Source organism: Nicotiana attenuata, chromosome 9, assembly GCF_001879085.1.
Source record: "Nicotiana attenuata strain UT chromosome 9, NIATTr2, whole genome shotgun sequence".
Lineage (NCBI taxonomy): Eukaryota > Viridiplantae > Streptophyta > Magnoliopsida > Solanales > Solanaceae > Nicotiana > Nicotiana attenuata.
Window position 1 is genome coordinate 20,245,466 of NC_031997.1, and position 15,810 is coordinate 20,261,275.

General features: G+C 39.4%; 1 protein-coding gene across 1 annotated transcript; it reads left to right on the forward strand.

Annotated features, from left to right (window-relative positions):
- On the forward strand, positions 9,198-12,110 carry LOC109232137 (pectinesterase 2.1-like). The gene is made up of 4 exons (XM_019397806.1): positions 9,198-10,298; positions 10,829-11,020; positions 11,159-11,518; positions 11,673-12,110. Exons 1-4 carry the CDS (start codon positions 9,326-9,328, stop codon positions 11,816-11,818), a joined length of 1,671 nt encoding a protein of 556 aa, XP_019253351.1. The 5' UTR covers positions 9,198-9,325; the 3' UTR covers positions 11,819-12,110.

Below are 15,810 nucleotides of genomic sequence, written 5' to 3' on the forward strand. Positions count from 1 at the left end.
CTGAACATCATGAAGGAAAAACTCGAATACGCCAAGGGGCTATGGCCGGAATTACTACTAGAAGTACTCTGGGCCTATCGAACAACGCCAAAGACGAGCATAAGAGAGATGACTTACTCATTAGTCTATGGGACTGATGTTGTAATACCGGTTGAAATTGGAAAGCACAGTCTGAGATACTCCCACAAGACTGGGCCGTGGAACGACGAAAGCAGAAGACAAGAACTCGACGAAGCCGAAGAATGAAGGAATATGGCCTACATAAGGATGATCACCCTAAACAACAAGCAGAATGCTATTATAACAAAAAGGCAAAGGCCAGACCACTCAAAGTCGGGGACTACGTGCTCAAAGCTAAAATACAAGCAAGCAAATACATGAAGTTTATTTCTAATGCTCCAAATGTACAACCAAGGCAATGTCGCCTAAAAGTTCACAACAAAAACAAATGTCGCACCAAGAGGCATACCTAATCGGCCCTCGGCCATAAAATATAGGTTATATTCGACCTCGCTCGAATCAACACCTAATCGGCCCTCGGCCATAACTAATTATAGGTTATCTAATCGGTCCTCGACCATAACTAATTATAGGTTATATTCGACCTCGCTCGAATTAACACCTAATTGGCCCTCGGCATAACTAATTATAGGTTATATTCAACCTAATTCGAATCAACACCTAATCTGCCCACTGCCATAACTAAGTACTGGTTATACTCGACCTCATTCGAATCAACACCTAATCAGCCTTCAGCCGTAAATAAACACACGATATTTTTGACCTCGTTCGAACTAACATCTACTGGACTTTCACCATGATCAAACATAGGTTTTGTTTTGACCTCGCTATTACAACTAAGGAAACCAAGCAACAAAATCAAAAAGTATACAAGCTCGAACAGAAGAAAAAGAATCAGGTACAAATAACAAAACTGGTATTTCATACTTAGAATATTTTTTACAAAGGCTCAAAAAGATGCCCACAAAAAATGCACAAGTCTGCAGCAAAACAAAAAGAAGGAAAAGAAAAGCTACTAATCGCCGTCTGGCCCAGCAGCGCCATTGGCCTGATCACCTAGGCCATCCCCATCTGCCCCTTCACCATTGCCATCGCCATCAGGATAGTCATCCTCATACCAGGCATCCTCTTCAATCCGATCCATGCTCGCATCCTCCTTGTCATCATCGGCCTCCGGTGTAGCAGGATCTTAGCCACAAGCGACCCGAGCTCTACATGCCTTAACACGAGCATCCTCGAAGACGGCTTCTAAAATAGTTCCCGTCCCCATCTAATCTCTAAATATATCCAGTGGGCTTTGGCGTGAATCCATTCCTCTTACAAATCTCGGGGAAAATCAGGAAAATCAGTACGGGAAGAGGACGGCCGAGCCAGTAATTGGGCCTTCTCGGCTTCAAGAGCGGCGACTTGATCGCAAAGTCCAGAAGCCTCTTTCTCCAATTCTCCAATCAGTTCATCAAGCCGCTCCTCTTTGAGCCTCGCCGTCTCCAAGGTATTTTCTCGCTCGGAATGCAGAATACGGATCACGATCTCCAAAGCCTCCACCTTCCTTATATCCCCCGACTGAGCTAACTCTGCCTTCTCAAGATCCTCTACCATCTCGGAGACCTCGCCGCACAAAGCATCCACTTTGAATTGACAATCTTTGAGCACGGCATGCACTGAGACCACCTGGGCTTGGAGATCGGCGCATTGGGCTTCAACCCCTTTACTGACCTTGATCTCTTCTTCTCTGGTTCTCAACGTCTCCTCAAGAACAATACACTTTGCGATGACCCTCATCATCTCATCATCTTTCTCCTTCAGTTCATCTCGAAGAGCCTGAAAATTGCCGCTCGCACCAAACCGCCTACAAATCTCGCGGTGCTTGCCACGGGACTCGCGGTATTTTTTCTCCATCTTTAGAAAAATAGCCTTACGCCTCTCCTCTCTTCGAGCGCTCTTAATTTCCAAATCCATACCCTGAAAAAGAAAGAGAACGGAAATTAAGAACAAAGCTTAAAACGTTGAACTTGAAAAATAAGTCAGAAAAGCTTACACTGAGAGCAAGGCCAGCTATGCTCCTTGATAAGGATCCAGTTTTTCAAGAGTTTTACCCTTCACGTCGGAACAGAAGGGACCTAGGGAAGGAACCACGTTCTCCGTATTTACCAATAAATCTCGATCCATGGGGATCACAATGGTCAGCATGGACCCCTTCAGTCTCACTTCGTGCCGGGTAAACCCTTCCCCTATCATCCTCACCTCATAAGCATCAAGATCAGAACCTGTCTCGTAGCCATCCTCGGCAACACATTTACCTCTACCGTCGGCCGGCGAAGAAGGACCATTGGTCGGTCGCAAGGTCGATGGCTCATCTTGTCGTAAAGTATCAGAAACCCTCACAGTGGCCCATCAGCTTCCATCGTGGCATCAGGAAGGGACACGCCTTCTGCAGCCTCAACCGATGGCAGAATTCTCAAACGATAACTCGACGTCATCCTCAAGTACTATGGTCGCCATTTTATGTATGACGTAATCGTCCACTGTCGAATCTATGGCCCGGGTAACCCCATCGTCGACGTCTACCGACCTTCTTTTATGGGAACCAAATTCTTACTACTCAGCGATGACTCCCCTTCCTCATACACAAGACGGTAAGTTTCCGTAGGTGGAGAAGAAATCGACGCAGAGGCAGTAGTAGATGGGGTCGACAATCAAGCGGACCTGGCTGCGGTTGAGGTTGGAACAGAAGCAGACGATCAGGCCGACTTAGCTGCCGTCACAAGGGGAATAGACGCCGAAGAAGAGGCGGCCTTCCTTTTACAAAATGTAGGAGGAGGAGCCTTCGGCCTCCTCGAAGATCCTCGAACTGAAAAAGAAAGATCGAAGGTTATCACCACTAAGAATAAACTGCAGCGAGCAAGCGACCATGAGGTCAAAACAACAAAAATATGTATGGATGAACTCACCGGCCAGGGAAGAAGCAGGCCCGAACCTCTTGAGAAAGCTCGGCCACTCGCGAATTCCCACAGTGTGAGGCAGGACCTGGCCGACCCAGTCATGAATGTCCCCAACCAAAGTAGGGAGTGTGGTCTTGGTTGTACGAAGAAGAGACAAAATTTCAGCCTACGACTAAAACAGGAAAATTAAATGCTTTTGACAAAAAATAGATACTTACAGGCATAATTCCAAGTCTCAGGGAAGCCGTTCGCGTTGGCCACCACGTCTTCAGTTTTGATGAAAAAGTAGTTGAGCCAGAACTGACGATTTGCCTTATCATCCATCTTCACCACCGGGCATTTACCTCCTCGGTGGCGAAGGTGCAACATCGTCCCCCTCATAGATACTAGAGGCGAAGAGATGCATCAGATGGCGGAGAGATGCATCGACCCGGCCAACTCCGCAAATTCTGTACCGCTCTTCCTACCTTAGTGTAGTGTTGAGTCGGCAGCGATCACGGGCGAGGCATCGCGGGCTAGAGTTTAGACCGGATTGAGGTGAGTAATGATTGTAAATGATGTTCTGAGGGTTTGAAAACCCGGATTACACATCGTAGTGCTATATTGAGGTGAGACACACGCTTGATGACGAACGTGGGGTCGTGCACTATTGGGGAACTGTGACTTGGTCCGTCCCGATTGATGATTTTACCGCGTATTTGACTGAAATCTATTTGTTATCATCATTATTTGGGTTGAATGCCATATTTGGGCTGAATGCCGATTATTTGAACCCTTCGAGGATTGTTGTTGATGTTTCCTCACTGTTTTGACTTTATACTTGAACTCAATCANGAACTCACCGGCCAGGAAGAAGCAGGCCCGAACCTCTTGAGAAAGCTCGGCCACTCGCGAATTCCCACAGTGTGAGGCAGGACCTGGCCGACCCAGTCATGAATGTCCCCAACCAAAGTAGGGAGTGTGGTCTTGGTTGTACGAAGAAGAGACAAAATTTCAGCCTACGACTAAAACAGGAAAATTAAATGCTTTTGACAAAAAATAGATACTTACAGGCATAATTCCAAGTCTCAGGGAAGCCGTTCGCGTTGGCCACCACGTCTTCAGTTTTGATGAAAAAGTAGTTGAGCCAGAACTGACGATTTGCCTTATCATCCATCTTCACCACCGGGCATTTACCTCCTCGGTGGCGAAGGTGCAACATCGTCCCCCTCATAGATACTAGAGGCGAAGAGATGCATCAGATGGCGGAGAGATGCATCGACCCGGCCAACTCCGCAAATTCTGTAAACATCCTAATGAACTTGTAGATGTATGGACAAAGTTGGGCCAGGCAAATGCCATAGTAGCGGCAAAATTCCTCCGCCAATGGAAGAAGAGGAAAGGTATAGCCGACATAGAAAGGATATGCATAGAACACGCAATACCCGGGGCGGTGTATTTGTACCACATCACGCCCTGCTGGGACCAGATCGATGTGGGCAGGAATGTCGAATTTTACCTTAAGCTCAGCGAGATTGACCACTTTCATCGCTGACTCCGAGTCCTCAGGCTTGCCTTTAGGCGCCTTCGAAAAGTCTGACCTAACTTTTTCACTACGAGGGATTATTTCCTCCACCGTAGGAAAATTCTCATCTTCAATGGCGACAGTGACACTATCAGCATGAGGGGGTATACGCACCGCCAAAGGGATAGCATTAGTTACCATACCGGAACCAGAGGGTACATTAACCATATTTTTAAGAGAGGATATTTTGAGTACAGAAGGATTGAAAGCAACTGGAATCACCAGAATCAAGGGAGTAGACACACAATAATGAAGTAAAGAGAAGAAGACACAAGGATTCGATATGAAGAATATACAAAACATGAATGACCTCATATCCCTATTTATAAGAGCTCAAGCGTCAGAACCAAGAATTCAGGCCATCACTACCCATCGCAGGTATCGAAATGGTAGAGGCACAGGAAACCATGCAAAACATCGGGAAAACACGCCATAATGACGCATGATGTCCTGACGTCATCCTGAAGCGGAAACGATGTGATCCCGAAAGTTGCGGCTCACGAAAGGTCACGTCGTCTTCTTGTCTAAAACAACGCTGCTTGACTCACTCATCCAATTTTGCCGACCACAATAAATATAATTCGCTCATCAAGGCCGTCTGGGGTCGGCCTTAATAAGCGGAGGGACTAACTGTATAGGTCGAAAGCTGTCTCAATACTTAGTGCAAAGTAACATCACGGAAGGAATCAGCCGATGTCAATCAAGAGATAGCGAGGCTCGTGGTTAGGGTGCAAACAATGGTCGATGTTGAGCACCGCAAAAAGAGCGGTAACGGCTAGTTTATTAGAATAGGATATTGAAGAGGATATTCCAATGGATATTTCCTGCATTTGTACTATTAGGGTTTATTGGGGGTATGTCCCATATTAATAGAAAAAAGGTCAATGAATGAGGGCATGTAATATTCACTTGATAAGAACACTTTTCAGAAGAAGATTCTCCCTCTCTAGCAAAGATACAAACTTTACCTTTTCATCACTATTCTCACTCGCATTATTCCATGCTTGTCCATCAGATCCAAGAATAGTCCGAACATTCTAGGATTTATCTGTCACTCATTATTGTTGGGAGGAACAATCATCTAGTTCGTTCATTGTTGGGTGAAGCACTCCTGCTATTTACTTAAAGGTCATTTATTGTTATTTATTGTTAATTACTCCTCCATTATTGCCCATACCTTTTCGAATATTAAATGTATGTTACTGTCAATCTCCCACTAACTCAGTCCCACATTATCCGTGCTTTCAAAATTTATATCTAGAGATATTATCATTAACTAGGTTTAACCCTTCATTACATAAATATAATAGTTTAACAAAAGTCAATATTTTTTGGTCAAACAACAATAAAGTCACAAAATTACTTCTTTTCACATTAAAGTAACTAAACCGTATGTGAATTGTTTAGAAATACAAATAGGCAGAAGGTCAAATATCCAAAAAAGTAAAAACAGATCTTTTGACTATATTTTAAAAATAACTGATAATTGAAAATGTTTAAATGAAACAAAGAAAGGAAGAAAAAATGATTCCTCCAAGCCGAAAATTTTGACGTTCTGGTCATTTATCTTTTCTTAGTAATTCACACATAATTTAATTATTTTAATGCGACAAAACATAATTAGTCACAATTATAAATGTTCAGTGGTCATACATGAAATTAGTCTTATATTTAAGGTAAATATTAAATTTATTATATGTGACTGCAAATATATTTCAAATTGAAAGTAATTGGTGCAAACGCACCGACTGGCAATGCTGTAGATTCACCACATATTACAAGTGTCCTAATTACAACCATACAAGTTTTATCACATACAAGGAGTACCTAAGTACAATTAATCAATCGGTCGTTTCTGGGGAAATTCCCTAAATTAAACACTATTCTGTCTAGTAATCGACGAGTGGCCTCGTTAATATTGACATTTAATAAAGTTTAGTAGAAAAATGGATTTTTTTCCTGTAGCTGTCCCCAGGCCTTGAATACGGGTGTTCATAAAAACCCGAAAAACCGAACCAAACCGAAAACCAAACCAAACCGACCAAAAAAACCGATACTTTTTTGTTTGGTTTGGTTTTGGTTTTGAATTTTAAAAACCGATCAAATTTGGTTTGGTTTTAGTTTTAATCAAAAACTAACCGAAAAAAACCGAACCAAACCGATTATAGGAGTAGCTATTTCAAATTTATTATTACACCTATAGATATGTATATTGTTATACAAAGTTTCAAAAAATTTTGTGGTGAAGGTTAATCGTTTGCATTTTAATACAGTTCCTTTACCTTTATATTTCTAATTTGATTGGTAGGTTTTCTTGTTAAGTGTAAGATTCATTTCATGTTAAAAAAAATATATTTTTAATTGAGTCCTTAAATTATTCATCACTATTTGATTCAATTATCATCAATATATTTTAGTAAATAATAGACTTCTCAAAGGGCAATTGATTTGATAGTGTTACATTTGAAATGTGGTCGCCGAATATGTGTTTGTAGTGTATGTCTTATATTTAAGAAAAACCGACAAATACCGAAAAAAACCAAAAAAACCGACAAAACCCGACATAAACCGAATCGAAGAAAAAACCGACTTAATTGGTTTGGTTTGAGTCTAATATTTGAAAAACCGACTTACTTGATTGGTTTTCTTTTAGGGAAAAACCGATCCAAACCGAACATGACCCCCTAGCCTTGAATATTAAAGCTACTTTAATATAGAATCTGTCGTATGAGTGCTATATCAACGGTGAAGATTTTCAGTTCGCTTGACTGTAATATAGTTCAAATGGATGCCATAGCATTTTGCCCTCCCTATTTTACATGCGCCTTATTTAAATGATCTTCTACGGCAGCAAGCGGATCCAAATTTTAAGTTTATATGTTCTTACATTAAATTTAAGTTAATATACAATAATAACTGGATTAAACGGAGTGAGTTCTAAACTAAATATTTCTTATATATTTAATGGAAATTTTCAATACAAATATACCAGATTCTGAACAAAAATTACTGGATTCACGAACGTATCTAACACACTGGATCCGCCGCTGCTTCTAGTGTTTAATTTCTATGTTAAGTTAAAACTGTATTATAGTACAGAAATTTTATTATTCAATTAATGCATATAAGTTAATTTCTTTTCTAAGCACGGCTGCTGGCTCTAACGTTATTAGTACAAGCCCCCAAATTTTTGGGGGGGGAGGGGGGTTGGCATTTTTTAAACATAATAGGTTTATAAATATATATATATATATATCAAAATAGAGTTTTTCATATAAAAGTAAAGAAAACTTTTTAGATATATAAATATAGTAATAATTTGAATTACTTAAAAATGAGAATTTTTCCAACATTTCAATTTGGGTTGATTTGAGAATTCCACTTTTTCCTCTGTCGTCAGATCACGTATAAATTTTTTAATTCCTCTTTCCTTTTTTTTTTTTTTTCTAATTTGTCCTAGTCAATCTTTTTTTCCCCCACAATTAGGGTGTTTGCGGTTTGACGGAAAACCGATTCAAACCGCAAACCGAACCAAACCGATTAAGTAAACCGATATTTTTTTTTTGATTTGGATTGGTTTTGGTTTTAAATTTTAAAAACCGATAATATTTGGTTTGGTTTTGGTTCTATTTTAAAAAATCGAAAAATAAACCGAACCAAATCGATTAATTATATACAAAATTTAATAATTATTTATATACAATATAATATCTTTTTGTTAATAATTTTAATTGTTATTTTGAATTTTGGTTTATCCTGTTATATCTTAAAATATTGCCTAAGCCCAAACTAATAGGATTCGACCAATTTTCTTTTCATTAATAGACTCTAATTCTCTAACCCTCCGCACATACTTTTGCTTAAAAGAAGAGTTAAAAAAAAATCACCACAAGAGTAAAGAAAGCACATTCAAATTGCAAGACAACAATGGCTAAAGCTTGAGAAAGCAAACTTTTAGTTTGTTTTTTGTTCATTCTTTTCATATAAACATGTAAATAAACTTTCAGTTCTCAAAGAAATATATAAAAAGCATAAATTTAGCCAATTATATTCAGATTGTTGTCTAGTGTTGTTTTAATATTATCGACTTATCATTAGCTTACTAAGAACCGAAAAACCGAACCAAACCAACAACAATCAAACCGATGGTTTGTATTTAATTTGGTTTGGTTTTGGTTTTAAAATTTTAAAAACCGATTAAATTGGTTTGGTTTTGGTTTTAATCAAAAACCGACCAAACCGAACCGTGAACACCCCTACCCACAATCTCTTCATATTTCGAAAATCCCTAAATATTCTTTGTCTTTTTCTTTGGTATGTTACTCACTTTCTTTCTCCAATATTTCATTACTCACCTTATTTCTCCAAGATTTCGTTAGCTCAAGTGTTCAACAATACTTTTAAACTTGCAATAATTCCATACTTTGTTGCTTCATAAAATCTTACCTAGGATCAACATTTCAAAAAGATTAAATGAGTTGGTTATATTATCAATTGATAAGGAATTTTAGAGGAAATCGATTATAACAAAATTATTAACAATTTTGTATCATAAAAAAGTAAATGAATAGACTTCAAATAAAAATATATATTGTAATTTTTCTTTTAAAAATTTAAGCCTCGTATTAAATTTAAATTTAGGCCTCCAAGTGCTTGAGCCGCCCCCTGTTTCTAAGAAGCATTAATTGCGAGCTAATCGTGCCGATGTTTGCTCCATTTTGCTGAGGCTGTTATATAAACTAGTGAAGTGTAAGTCTTTCAGAACATCTAGCAAATCACGAAGTTGCAAACTTGTGAAATGGCTACTCCTTACCAACCTCTGTTACCAGAGACACCAAAACAAAATCCCATAATCAGCTGCAAGATCCTCACTTTTGTCATTACGTTCGTTGTTGCTCTCTTCTCAGTTGTTTTTCTTGTTGCTCCTTATCAATTTGAGGTTAAGCAGTCTAATCTATTATCTTTACAACTATGTGAGGCTGCACAAGATTCACAACTCTGCCTCAGTTATGTCTCTGAATTAGTATCCAATGGAATTGTTACATCCGATTCAGATGGAGTTGCTGTTCTGCAAAAATTCCTAGTAAAATATGTCCATCACATGAACAGTGCAATTCCAGTGGTTCACAAGATCAGAAACCAGATCAATGACATTAGTCAACAGGGGGCTTTAACTGACTGTCTAGAGCTCCTTGACCTGTCAAATGATTTAATGACAGACTCAATTGCAGCACTTGGTAAAACAAGAAGCCGTTTGGCACATGCCAATGCACAAATCTGGCTTAGTGGGATGCTTACTAACCACGTCACCTGTTTAGATGGACTTAATTCCCTAAGTAACACAACTTCAATTGGACCAATTCTTGAAGAGTTAATCTCAAGAGCCAAAACTGCTTTGGCAATTCTTGCTTCTGTTACAACTCCAAATGAGGAAGTTTTCAGGCCGCTTTCAGGGAGAATGCCATCATGGGTAAATTCCAGGGACAGGAAGCTATTGGAGAGTTCAGCCAAGGACATTAAAGCTAATGCAGTGGTAGCACAAGATGGATCAGGGGATTATCAAACACTTACTGAAGCAGTTGCTGCAGCACCAGATAAGAGCAAGACTCGGTACGTGATCTATGTCAAAAAGGGAACCTACAAAGAGAATGTGGAGGTGACTAAGAAGAAAATGAACTTGATGATTGTTGGTGATGGCATGAATTCTACCATTATCACTGGTAGCCTTAATGTTGTGGATGGATCAACCACCTTCCGCTCTGCCACTCTTGGTAAGTCTTCAGTTTATCATACTACTTATTCCTTTTTTCTTATTGGTTGATGGTCTGCTAAGACTTGGGGATTAAATTTTTTTTTTTTTTTTTTTTGCTTCCTAGTATTAATTTGCATTAAATGAGTAGTTGATTATTGGCTATACTGTCTCTCTCTCCAGCCCATCCTTGCTTAACTAGCCACCAGATCAATTATGAGTTGCATTAATATATCATGGCGCTTTCGCACTTGAATAAGATCCATCTATATGTATAATGGTCCCCCTACCCTATTATTTTATTCCTTCGGCAGTTAAAATTTGTTCCTAATGGTGTTTTTTGCATTCATCTCTTGGTCAAGGAACACGTGTTATAAAGTCATAGCGGAGCTAGCGCGGAACCGAACACAATAGTTTTTGCTTAAACAGTGTATTTGTATTAAAAAATTTATTAGTTATTACTATTAGCACTAGAAGTCATTCTAAAATCTAGAACCCATAAAGTTGATCTATGCTCCGCCTTTGATACTTGTGCATTTCATCCTATTGCAGCTGCAGTTGGCCAAGGATTTATACTACAAGACATCTGTATACAAAATACAGCAGGACCAGAGAAACACCAAGCAGTGGCACTTCGAGTGGGAGCTGATATGTCTGTCATAAATCGTTGCCGTATTGATGCTTATCAAGATACCCTTTACGCACATTCTCTAAGGCAATTCTATAGAGACTGCTACGTAACAGGTACTTCCGAGGCAGATTTAGCCTATGTGCTATGATCAGCTCAATTGAACTCAATATTTTTGACATATAACATATAGACAATCCGCGTTAAGAACTTTTGTGGAATCATCAAGTTTAAATTTGAATTTGTCGCTGCAGGTACTGTCGACTTCATATTTGGTAATGCAGCCGTTGTAATCCAGAAATGCCAACTAGTACCTAGAAAACCCGGTAAAAACCAGAAAAACATGGTGACTGCACAAGGCCGTACAGATCCAAATCAGGCCACGGGAACTTCCATTCAATTCTGTGACATAATAGCAAGTCCAGACCTTGAACCAGTCAAGAGTGAATACAAAACATATCTTGGTAGGCCATGGAAGGAATATTCAAGAACTGTAGTCATGGAATCTTACCTAGGTGATCTCATAGATCCAGCTGGTTGGTCTGAGTGGAGTGGAGATTTTGCCTTGAAGACATTATACTATGGGGAGTACATGAACAATGGACCTGGTGCAGGTCATATGTTTATCTAAATCCAATATATATATATATATAACTATTAAATTTTAATAATTGTTAAATCCGGACCCGAATTTACAATTAGTTTAATGTTAAGTAACTTAAAGGTTTAATTCATCAAGTCTAAATTATAGATCCGTCTTTGGTGCAGGTACTAGCAAGAGGGTGAAGTGGCCGGGTTATCATGTCATAACTGATGCTGCTGAGGCTAGGCCGTTTACGGTGGCTGAGCTGATTCAAGGCGGCTCGTGGTTGAGTTCAACTGGCGTGACTTTTGTTGAAGGATTGGATGAGTAGGGAGTTATTATTTGGCTTTAATTAGAGTGTCGTATACGTCTTTATTTTAACCTACGTTGAGAACTAGGTATATATATTATCCGAACAAGCTTTGTATCTGTGATGAACTCAAAATAAGTACTCCACTATATTTATTGTCCCATAAGATATGTCGTAATAGTATTTGGTAGTGCCAGATGCATGCTGCAGCAAGCCAACCAAACAAACATCTTATGGGGAGGACGTTTATCTCGGATAGATTTGAAGTTTCTATATGAATTCAATAAAGCCTTTAGTTTGAACTTTTATCTTAGACATAGTTTATGGAAATAACCTTTTTTGTTATCCGATGTTACATTGACTTAAATGACTCAAATTTGGAGTTAACTTTTAAACTGGTAACTCAGAAGACTTGCATCTGTTAAGCATATAACCTTCAACCGACTTTCAATAGAAAGATATAGTTTATAAACAAGTTGATGAAATTATGGAATAAAGTGGTATATCTATTTTCTTATCACAATAAGATCAGCTAAATAAATTCTAGCCTCAAAAATAACGAAAGCTGAAAAATGCACTTTCGAATAAATGAGTAATCACTACTAGAAATTCGGGTTTTAGCGACCACAAAAAGCGATCAACGTTGGTCTGTTTATGCAAAATACCGACCAAAATCCGCCCAAACAGGCTTGGTCGCTATTTTAGTGGTCGCTTTTGTATACCGATCAAAGTTGGTCGCTAATTACCGACCAAAGTTGGTTGCAAAGGTAAAAGCACCAACTGTGTAATTTAAAGCACATACCGACCAACTTTGGTCTGTAACATATTTTAATAATTTAATTTTACCGACCAAAGTTGGTCGGTGTATGTAAATTACGTTATATTATTAATTATTAAAATTTAAAGATTAGCGACCAAAGTTGGTCGTTAAATTAAAATATATTTTTTTTAAAAAATTAAAATTTAAAAATTAGCGACCAAAGTTGGTCGGTAAATGTAAAATCTGGGTAATCCTTGTTCATTAACCGACCAACTTTGGTCGGTAATTATTAATTTTTTTTTAATATTAAGCGACCAACTTTGGTCGTTAATCAGAAGATTTTTTTTTTTAAAATTAAATACCGACCAACTTTGATCTGTTTTCTAGGTTTTAATTTTGGCATAAAATGCCTGTTTTGGCAGCTACACCACCTGCCAACATACCAAAATTCCTAAACAGGCATTTTATGCCAACAACAACAACAACAACAACAACAATAAATAACAACAAATAACAACAACAACAACAACACCAACAACACCAACAACAATAAACAACAACAACAACAACAACAACAACAACACAATTCAATAAATACATTAAAACTGACAAATTAAAGTTCAATAGAACTAAAAAATCCAAAATCAAGTTAATACTTATTACAACTAGTTCAGAACCGGTTCTATTTGTCTAGTTCAAAGTATATACAAGTTAAAGAGTGTTTTGTACAACATCATCATCACCGTCTGATGAACTTTCATCTAAAAGACGGTATCGAGAAGGGTCTTGTGGAAGACGTGAAGAACGACCACGGGGAGGACGGGAGGAATGATCACGGGGAGGACGGAAGGAACGCTCACGTTTAAGTCGAGCCTCTGGCGATGACTCACGAGACCGGGGCAACGGAAAAGCTCCAGTAGATAGGAGAGTTCTGATCTGAGCTTGCATGCCAAGGAATTGAGCATCTCTAACCCTTTCTCTTTCCTTGGCCGCTTCTAGCTCAGATGTGAGCTTTGTCACAGTTTCCCGCATAGCGGAGAGGCTCTCCTTCACGACCCCAACCCCGGTCGTGATGGCGCCCAACACACTGCTAGGCAAGCCCGACCAATTAAATAACCTTAACCATTTTACCCAGTTCATGAATTAATTAACACAGATAATTACTGAGTCAAAATACTAAAATCCGGGAATAGAGTTAAACATGCGGAAATCCCAAAATATAAAATAACTACACAGCCCGAAGAATCCGGTGTCACAAGTCTGAGCCTCTAATACATGAGTATCAACCTACTACATATCGTTCTCTAGAAATGCGGAAATAAAATAAACAGGATAGAAGGAAGATCAGGACTGCGAACGTCAGATGCAGCTACCTTGAAACTCCCAGATGTGATGCTAGGCAGAGAAGTCCTCACTCAGCCTCAGTAGTACCTGGATCTGCACGCAAGGTGCAGGGAGTAATGTGAGTACTCCGACCCAGTGAGTAATAAACATAAATAAAGGTTGAGAATAAGAAATCCTGAATAGGCATAAAGTAATTCTATAAATACAACAACTTGAATCCAGTAGCATAAAATCAATAAATCAGTGAAAACAATTATAGAAATATCATAACAGATAAATAAGTAAATGACAATCAAAATATGCAATGCAACACATAGACCGGTACTCTCTAGTACCCGCTGCGGCGTGCAGCCCGCTCCATTTATTTATCGTCGACGGCGCTCACTCGGGGTGTGCAGACTCCGGGAGGGGCCCCTTACGGCCCAAGCGCAATAATAAACCATATCGTGGCATCAACTAGGCCCTCAGCCTCATATCAATATCAATTTCATACCGCTGCGGCGCGCAGCCCAATCCCATACTCAGTCCAAAATCACATAAGCCTCTCGGGCACATTAATATAGAAATATTTAGCCTAAACTTTATTTAAAAATATTAATTAAGTTTCTAGTTTGAGAAAAGCGGCTGAGTTTGCAAAACAGTATTAAATACTAGGACTGAGTTCAATATCTGTAAATATGGTAAGAAACCAGTAAAAACAATCCCTGAAGGATTCAAGTAGTTAGCACGAAGCCCAATTATGATAATTAATCCATTTTTATAAGGATATCTACTAAGCTTCAATTAATTAGGTAGTAATTTTATTAAGCGGGACGGACCAAGTCACGATTCCCGACGGTGCTCTACCCCACATCCGTTATCCGGCGTGCAAGTCACCTTAGCATAGCATTACAATGTGCAAATTCGGGGTTTCAAACCCTCAGAGCAGCATTTACATCTATTACTCACCTCAAGCCTGCCAAAATCCTAGTTCGCTATGCCCTTGCCACTCGAATCGACCTCCTCGTGCGCCGAATATGATCAAAACCACAACAAATACGTCACAATATGCCAATGGAACAATACCCAAGCGAAAATAATCGAAAAATAGCTGAAATCTCGAAATTAGCAAAACCCGAGCCCCGGGACCACTTCTCGAAAATCAGAAAATTTAACATCAACGGATTCCTTATCTCGCCACGAGTCTATACATATAAAGATTACCAAAATTGGAGTCTAAATGTCCCCTCAAATCTCCATTTTAGCTCTCTTAAGTTTCAAGCCCTAACCTCCATTCTTAACCCTTGATTCCTTAATTTTTCAGTCTAAATTCATGTATTTGCACCATAACATCGTGTTTTAGACTCAGAAATCCTTACCTCAAAGAAGTCCCTTGATTTGTCTCTTCCAACTCGCCCAAATTCTCCAAGTCCGAAGTGAAAATTATGAAACCCTTCAAAAATTCGCAAAGATGAAATTAAATACCTCTGCCCAGGCCTTTCCGCATCTGCGGCTCCCAGATCGCATATGCGACACCGCTTCTGCGGTTACCCCCTCCGCTTCTGCGGAAAAATCATTTAAGGCCCAGGCCGCATCTACGGTCCACCAGTCGCATCTGCGACTCCGCAGATGCGGTCCCCACTCCGCTTCTGCGGTCCTTGACGAGTTCTCACAAAACCGCACCTGCGACCCTCTCTCTCGCACCTGCGGAACCGCTTCTGCGGTCCCATTTCTGCAGAAGCGGAAATACCAGAAGCAGCAGTGAATTTAGAATCTTTTAAGTCCAAACTTCCCGTTAGCCACCCGAAAACACCCCGAGGCCCCCAGGACCTCAACCAAAGCACCAACACCTCCTATAACATCATTCGAACTTGTTCCAATCATAAAAACACCTCAAACAACACTAAAACCATCATTTCTCATCGAATTC

What these genes read in the sequence shown, in the direction of transcription:
- LOC109232137 (XM_019397806.1), top strand. Translation starts at nt 9,326, where the DNA reads ATGGCTACTCCTTACCAACCTCTGTTACCAGAGACACCAAAACAAAAT. An exon ending in CTTCCGCTCTGCCACTCTTG is followed by an intron (nt 10,299 to 10,828) that starts GTAAGTCTTCAG and finishes ATCCTATTGCAG; the next exon opens with CTGCAGTTGGCCAAGGATTT. An exon ending in GAACAATGGACCTGGTGCAG is followed by an intron (nt 11,519 to 11,672) that starts GTCATATGTTTA and finishes TCTTTGGTGCAG; the next exon opens with GTACTAGCAAGAGGGTGAAG.